The sequence below is a fragment of the Apostichopus japonicus genome, chromosome 17, assembly GCF_037975245.1.
Source record: "Apostichopus japonicus isolate 1M-3 chromosome 17, ASM3797524v1, whole genome shotgun sequence".
Taxonomy (NCBI): Eukaryota; Metazoa; Echinodermata; class Holothuroidea; order Aspidochirotida; family Stichopodidae; genus Apostichopus; species Apostichopus japonicus.
This window is the reverse complement of record NC_092577.1, coordinates 5,920,343-5,929,113: the sequence shown is the minus strand read 5'-3', so window position 1 is coordinate 5,929,113 and position 8,771 is coordinate 5,920,343. Positions and strand designations below refer to the sequence as shown.

The 8,771-nt window shown below is 36.3% G+C and overlaps 1 protein-coding gene across 1 annotated transcript; it reads left to right on the top strand.

The window, feature by feature from the left end:
- The first annotated feature begins 1,399 nt into the window (after window positions 1-1,399).
- LOC139985050 (uncharacterized) lies at window positions 1,400-6,645 on the top strand. Its single transcript, XM_071999229.1, has 3 exons — window positions 1,400-1,844; window positions 4,115-4,275; window positions 5,419-6,645. The coding sequence occupies exons 1-3, from the start codon at window positions 1,612-1,614 to the stop codon at window positions 5,478-5,480; spliced, it is 456 nt and encodes a 151-aa protein (XP_071855330.1). The 5' UTR covers window positions 1,400-1,611; the 3' UTR covers window positions 5,481-6,645.
- Window positions 6,646-8,771: the final 2,126 nt, after the last annotated feature.

Sequence of the window (8,771 nt, the reverse complement as noted above, 5' to 3'; positions counted from 1 at the left end):
TTACAAATCAATATTTGCACGTTGTTTATATAACTTAAAGTTTATCAATGTGCTTGTAGATTTTTATAGTCAATGCATACTTATTGCTGAAAACAACCTGGCGAAGTAACTTTGATTTTATTTGATTAAAATTAGTTTAATATTCCGTAGCGGCGCCAAGGGATGTTGGATAGGGGAGTGGGGTCACTTTTTTATCTTCCCTCTCCAAGTTGTGCCTTAGTTTGCTGCGGTAAAATGAAGAAAAACCACTTACTCTCCTGCAAACTCACGATATCTTTGAATGGGTAAATATTTGGCGAACAAAATATTAAAATTTGCGGTAGTTCCCCCCTTGCTGGAATCTTAGAGAGGATATTAATAACTAACCCAGGGAGGAATCTCTGGAATGTATGCCTGTCATTCAGTTATCGTATCTACAAGATAAATATCTGAAAGCATTGCAGCTTTGGGCCTTGCAACACCATCTACAGAAGTTAAATTCCATATTTACTTTAAAGTCGCTCTGATAGAACAAGAAATGTCTTTTAACCAAACAGTAACGTCTGGCGTCCAATGGAAATTCCCCACCAAGCTTTTGAAATAAATTCAATGAAAATTGCATTTCCTCTCTCGCATGTATTTTGTGCTTTAAATTCACTTTATCAGAGAACAAAGAATATCTAAAAACACTTTAGATTCTCCCCCCCCCCCCTTAACCTCGCCAGGGGCCACTACTATGTCCCCTGAGAAACATTCGATAGAAATGTAAGTGTGAAATTTCTCTTTCTGATAAGCAATTTTTTGTTTCCAAAATCGCTACAAATTGAACGAGAACTATCTAAATGTATCGCAGCTGTATGCATTCCTAGCAAATTGTTGAGTAATTTTGCAAACTTGCAAAATTTTGCACAACTAATCACTGAAGTCTGTGGCAAGAAGCAAAGTCGGTCTCAAAATCGATCAACATCCCTCTTTTGAAATCACGAATGTGCAACCTTATGATGATATGATATTAAAGTTTCGTCACAATGTTGAATTCATACCAAAGTTTTAATTTTTAGTATTTAAATTTTGGTGTAACGATGAAGCGCGGTGATAGGGGCGGAATTATGTCTTTCGTACCCTTAAGATATTCCGTGATGTGCACTTCATACAGGGGTCAATTTGGAAATTTTGGTGCCCCCAGTGTTCATACGTGATAAAATAGTCTGGCTTGAGTTGTTATCAATTTGGCCATCAATGGTCAATAGTGATTTTGCAATCTACCCAGTTGTCTACATCTCGAAGAGAGTGCTTTCCCTTATGTCGACTTTCGTTGAACTCCTTCCATTTATATTTATACCGGATTTAGTACATCCTGTTCAACGCGGTGACACTTACGCACACCCCCACATACACACCCATGCGCACATCCACGCGCTCAAAAGCAAATAATAGACTTGGTAGTCCTCTTTATTTGAAGATGAAATAAACATCAGTTAAGGTAACAGAAAAACGGTCACTGAAATAGCCATATAAATAGGAGTACTGCTTTGGAGTAAGGACACTAGAATCTTATAGAAGGAGACCAATCCATTTACTGTCAGCCTATATACATTTAGTGACTATATTGAGAACTGAGATCAACCAGCCATGACGCAGTCACACCAAGGTTTATCTCTAGTCAACGTCCTGGCCTTTGTGACAATTGGGTACTGCTGTGGCCCTACTTACCATTTTGACAACGAATTGGCATACGGATCCACCATAACATACGGCACGGATCCCAACGAAGAGCCTGAGCTAGCAGTAATGGAAGTAGCAGTGCCAGTTGAAGCTGTGGAAGCTGTTGCAGTTCTTGAAGAGTTAGAACACGTGGCTATAAGGTAAGTAATATTTAGTTATATTCTATGTACTTCACAATGTGCTTGTTGTCCTTGCAGGTCAAAAGAAAAAAATTCACACACTGTTTCGGACGATATTACTTAGACTCTTATAGAAGCTTCCAGGAAGATTAAACTTTTCAAATCACAAACTTTTGGCAAACGAGGCATAAGGCGTATACGAAACTGTCACTGCGAGGACCTTACTGAGGTTTATGCTATCTTCTTTGTGTACATTTGTTACTGCTGGACATTCGATCATTGTCAAGTAACTACGAAAATGGAATTAACAATTGTTTACATGTCTTGACACAATATCAATTCTCGATGACGGATTCATGCATAGATTTTTATTGAAAGTAGGCGAGTATTGTCAAAATGTTGTCGTAAATCCCAACTGGCATCACTGGATGGTCGTAGGGTTCAACTCGTTATGGTTTCTTCAACAAGTAGAGTAATGCCGGTGATTCGATGAATCTGGTTGGATGATTCCTATGTACGTGTAGGCCTAGTGACTATATATGTCATGATTTCTAATTGGACATCCAATTCCAACCATAGGCTTACTTTTAAGCAAAGAATAAGTATGTATATATTAAGCAAAGATCAATCATAAGCCTCAACTGCATAGATTTAATTAACTTTAACTAAACTGAAATGCTTGCTCGCATTCCATACAAACGTACAGTTAATATTAAAGATGGAATTAACAAGTTGGAGTCCTTTGAAATAGAGCCCTCCATTAAATATCAAGTATTTATAAACACAATCTAGTTTAAAAAGGTGAATAATTTCTAACATTAATCTACATTAATGTTTCTGGAATCGATCGAGAAGATAAAGTGAATTCCTCTAGTAACCAAATTAGACATTGTATCATTTAAGGGAGTTAACAGAGTTTTTTTTTCTTCTAAAGTGACAATGCCGTGGGTATTTTACGAATCTCGGCATGTATTTTCTTTCTGAAATAATTGTATCGACATTTCAAAGAAGAAAAAACAATTAAAACATGAATTGAGGAATACAATTTTCATCAACCATCCGGTTTACTCATTTATCAGGTTATTAGATTTTACCAAATACTGAATGTAATACCGAACGAGATTCTGAACCCAAAGCTTCATTTGTTGAGGGCAAGCTACCTAATTAGTCTGTTAAATGCCTTAGGTGATTACATTGGAGTGCTCTCGTTTTCATTAAATCACATCAAAGAAGTATAAACATACAACCATGCATAACGTACAATACTTTAGTGAATCCTATGTCACGTACCGTATTCGCCAAAGAGACGTTCTAAAGTATGCGGTCGAAATTTTGATCGTATATTTCTTACTTTGGTAAGCGAAGTGAAGATTTTAAGATACAATGGTAGAGCTTTTAAGATAAGAATGATGAATTTGATATAAAAAAGGCGGAACTTGTATTATTTTAATCTACAAAAATCTAGAAATAAATCCAAATTGGTTGAAATTAATAGAAAGTAAAGTGCCTTCGGGATTTGGAAAAAAAAATCAATAGTTAATCAATAAAAATTTCGATAAGATAAGTTGAATTTAAATCGTTAAAGTTGAAATTGTAGAGTCGATATTGCAAGAATCAAGTCGAAATGACAATATATTATTAGCGGAAATTTGCCCATTGAAAAAATTGAGAACGTTCTGAGATTCCATTTCGATTATATCAAATGCGTAGAGTGTTTCGAGTGTATTTCATTTTTTTTTAACGAACGTCCTCAAACAGAAATCCTTCTTTCTCCTGCGTATTGTGATAATTACGAAACCTCATTAGAAAAACTCCATTCATATCACGGTGTCCACTCTTTAGACCTTCTAGAATGTAGACATATCAGCTTAAAGAATATCTCAAAAAAAAGACTATTTCCTAAGCAAATATGAGACGGCTGGCGGTTATTTGTATTCATTGCAAGCAGCATGAAATGGAGGTCAAATTCCGACATTACCAAGGGTCAAAGTGTATTGAACAAGTTGTACGAACCGATCGGTAGTTCTCCCGGGTTTCCTACCAATTCAGATCTATTTGGAAAAAAAAATTGAAGGAATTTTCTATTTGATATGATATTAATTTTCAATTCAATTGTATAAAATACGACCAGCCTGTTGTGTATTGCCCTTTAAACTAAGCGCGCTTGATATAATATGATCATCTCTCTATGTATAGATGTAAGATCTATCTGAACGCGACATGGTGTGGTGACAATTAACCGTATATGAAGGTTATAGTAAATATTTTAATTCGGTTTTTCTTACTATCAGGTCTGTTTTGAAAAATTCTGACAAAATATCTCCGGAGACATTCTTCCAAGAACTTGATGAAAATAGTGATGGACTTATAGATGCGTGTGAATGGTTGAAGACACCTTATGGTACCAGAGTTAAGGATTTTGCACATATGGTTTTGGATATTGACTCTGACGGTGAGTACTTCATAGCATAACATAGCATAGCATAATATAGCATACCATTGCATATAGAATACCTTAAAGAAATAAATACAAGTTATACTCATAAACTATTGAATAAGAGTCTGACATAAGAAAAAAAAAGTAAAATTGGAATAATACTGAAGGAAAAAAAAGCTTCATGTAATGGTATCTTTATAATATATTTCCTTTCAAGGTTTCGAAGTGTAAATGGTGCCATATTTTTGTAACATTTGAGAACATGGTGAAGTATTTTCAACTGTATATACATGTAATATATCGATGAAATGTTCTCTAGAATAGGGAATAGATCGATTGGACTATTACAATACAGTCAGAACCTGAATGACAATAATATTGAACCACGATTCCCATAGTGATAAGACTATACAAACGTACTTTGAATTTGCAATATATGCGTTGTAAGCTTGCCAACTATAATGTGACCATGTAACACGTCTAGCCACGTTTTGTCAACTATTTAGTTGTCTTGTAAATTTAATAAAATAAAATATAATGTTAGAGCTAGAATGAGGGTTTTCCAACAGCCGGAAGAGCGAGGCATGAGGTCTGTCTAACAAAGCGACTCTTATACTTCTACATTAGAACCGAGGTTTTCTGCTATTTTTGGTAATTTTACCAAAGACGGTATGATTTATAATTGGAAAACTATTGATCTAACAAGGACATCATCCTATAGATTTTAGTCAAAAAATGATGTATAATAATTGCATTCCTTTTTTGTTAGATATCATTGTCTGTAGACACATTTTTTTTTATAGTTTAGGCACATACACAAGAGCAAACAAATGCGAAATACTGAAAATGGTTGTCTTTGTCACTATTATTTAAATTGTTACATAGTCTATGAATATGGAAAATAAATTGTCTTGGAATTCATTAATCAAGATGGAATCGACTATGAGAAGCGTATATAGGAGTGAAGAGGGGTGGGGGGGGGGGGGGGCTTGTGGGAGAAGAGGAGTCGTCCAGAAGGATTATTCCTCTCCAACAGGTTTTACATGAATTCTTTGGTCCGTTAAATAATACCAGAAACCAGAAGAAACAAATAAACGTTGTAGAATCTGGGACGTTTACGATTACAGACTCTAATGATGAACTTTACTTCCATTATAGGAGATGATGCTTTAACACTAGAAGAGTTAAAATCAGTAAAAATCACAAGACACAAGATGTGAGCCAGATGATCAAAATTACCAGATGTTATAAAGACCGGTAACGGCACATCCAGATGTCGCATAGACAGATGACCTCATATCCAGATGTCGATATGATCGGATGTCCGCATGGCCAGATGTCGATATGATCGGATGTCTGCATGGCCAGATGTCGATATGATCGGATGTCTGCATATCCAGATGTCGGTGTGATCGGATGTCTGCATGACCAGATGTCGGTGTGATCGGATGTCCGCATGGCCAGATGTCGATATGATCGGATGTCTGCATGGCCAGATGTCGATATGATCGGATGTCTGCATATCCAGATGTCGGTGTGATCGGATGTCCGCATATCCAGATGTCGATATGATCGGATGTCCGCATGGCCAGATGTCGATATGATCGGATGTCTGCATGACCAGATGTCGATATGATCGGATGTCCGCATGACCAGATGTCGATATGATCGGATGTCTGCATGACCAGATGTCGATATGATCGGATGACCGCATATCCAGATGTCGGTATGATCGGATGTCTGCATGACCAGATGTCGATATGATCGGATGTCCGCATGGCCAGATGTACGCATGACCAGATGAAGAACGACCAGATGTTCTAATGATCAGGTGACCAACTAATCGTATGGTTATCAGAAAACCAACTGTTGAAAACCAGCGGTTGACTTAATAAACAGAGAATACATGAACATATGCTGGAACCCAGTCGTAGATGGACAATATAACATTGATAGGCAAATAGTATTACGACAATTTGTTTTGAAAGACATCCGTAATTAAAATCATGTTCTTGTCTTGTTTAGGGTATAATAAAATCATTAAGTGTTATTGTGTATGTAAATGTTAATTATATGTGACAACAATTATTTCCATTTCTCTATTGTCTTCGGATTTTCTTTTTAAGTTATAACTGTTCATTTCCAACGCATATAATAGATCATCATATTTTAATAAATAAATACATTACATAAACAATATCGGCTTTCAAATAAGTCCTCAGTCAAAAAATGTTCGATCAAATGTAACATGTAGTCACATAACACGGTTATAAAATTCATATTTCCCTTCCATTTATATTAACATAGTAACTTTCAAATTCTGTGGATTATTTCACACGAAAAGAGAAATATACATTTTTTCATCACTACTTTCTTGGCCTTTATACTAATAACACAATAGCACCTCAACTTAATTTCAAATAAATAAACCACTGTTTAAGGGAGAACAATTATATAGAAGTGTATGGAAGCCATACCTTTTTAGAAAGAAAAAAACATGTTTGAAACTGAAGTTGTGATTCCGGGATATCCCCCTCCCCCCCCCCCCAAAAAAAACAAGGGTGGACAATGTGACCCTTCGTGTGATTGTTGGCCTGAAGGGGAGTACATACCTTCACAACCCCTGGATCTGCGTCTGACCGAACTTATTCCAAAAATAATCGTGATGTAATTATTGATTGGTTTCAGCTTTTACGGTCATCAGTATTTGTACAAAGATTTAAAAACAAACAAATAATGATAAAGTGAAAATAACGGTTATTCACTGAATTCGTAGCTGCATAAAGCAAACGACATAATGCATGCCGTGTCGGAAATAACTTACGACCAATATATTCTCTCTTTGATAGGGCCATTAATAAAGTTTAAAATTAAAGGTATACAGTCTCGTTCATGGCCAATGCTCTCCCATACGACAATTGCAATTGAATCCTGGGCATTGGTTAAATGTGCACAATTCAATCAATCTTTCCTGGGGCGCCACAGTGCACCACATCCACGGTTCCCCCGGGGACTTCCGATAGGCTGCAGCCACAAACCGGCGCAAACAACTATATTTACAACTTACCTCGCAAGTCCCCAATTATACACCCGGATGAAGAGAGGCAATGGAGATAAAGTGCCCTGCTAAAGGGACACAACGTAATGATCTGGTCAGGAATCGATCCTGCACTCCTTTGGTCACAAGTCCACTGCCTTCACCACTTGACCACAACGCTTCCAATAATAAACCATTGGATACGATGCTTTCGATCGTTACGAAAGTTTAAACGGAAATCGTATACCACGTTAATGTGTGTATGTGGTTATTATTTAAAGTTATAACATGTTGAAATTAGAATGTGCTAGCTATACGGTTGCATATCTACTTAATATAGTTGCTCCATTGACTTACTGACCAAATCGTACAAGTAATGTGGTCTTTACATGTCTCTAAGTTTTCACTAGCTAAACCGTACCCATCAATGGATAGCTGAGAAGTTGGCAAATCATGGCACCTTCAATTGTTAGAATCATAACCATGACGACTTGTATGAGAGCCTGGCCCTTTCGTCACTTGCAAAGTAACCACTTTACAATAATTTCCGTACGCTGATCCCGGGAGGCCTAAAGTGGTCTGAAATTCGCACCACATTGTCTTCTACATTTGTGTCATCTGACATCACAGCCACAAGAAAACAAGTAGATTTTGTGATAATATTTCAAGAAAGATGTTCTGCTGATGCTTTTCGGGACTTTTATTGAGGGAGTACACTAGAACGGATTCATATAGGCTATAATGGCAGTATGCCACCATACCACCGAGGTGCTAAACAAATACATACCAATACATAACACTACATACCCATTCCATCCACTTCCATGGATCAACCTCATTCCTGCTCTCTGGGTTCTCACCTCCAGAGGATAACCGGAGTTCTTCAATAATACATGCGTTTTTTTTTTTATATATATTAGCAATGCCCAAGTCTTAGATCCGGTTTGAGGATCAATTAATCGAAGTTACATTCTGCTTGTTTATTGAACTTTGCTATTTATGATCCCGGATGTAGTTTGTTTAACAAACTTCCCAATAGGTGTCATTCAATTTTTTGACTGCCGCAATAAATTCTTCAATTCTCAAGGCCCTTAAAGGACAGACAGTTTCAACTGGCAGATATCCTACCCATCACTTGATATCATAGCTTGACCAATCACGGCACACTGTTAAAACAAAAATGTAAATTTACAGTAAATTCCTGTCGAATATTCCAGACAAATTTGGAGTTTTATATGTACATGTAAACTTCTATTTTAATAGACGTTTTGTATACAGAAGTGGTTAAGTATTTTTCAATCCATACTGTAAAATTTTCCAGAAATTGTCAGTTTTTTTTATATTTACAAGTTAAATACTGTGATTTTTACAGACGTTTTACATATGTCATGAAGTTTGCAGAATAAGTTTGTATTTGCAATCAAATGCATGTAAAATGGAATTTGAAGATTCTTTTTACGGAAATTACTTAAAG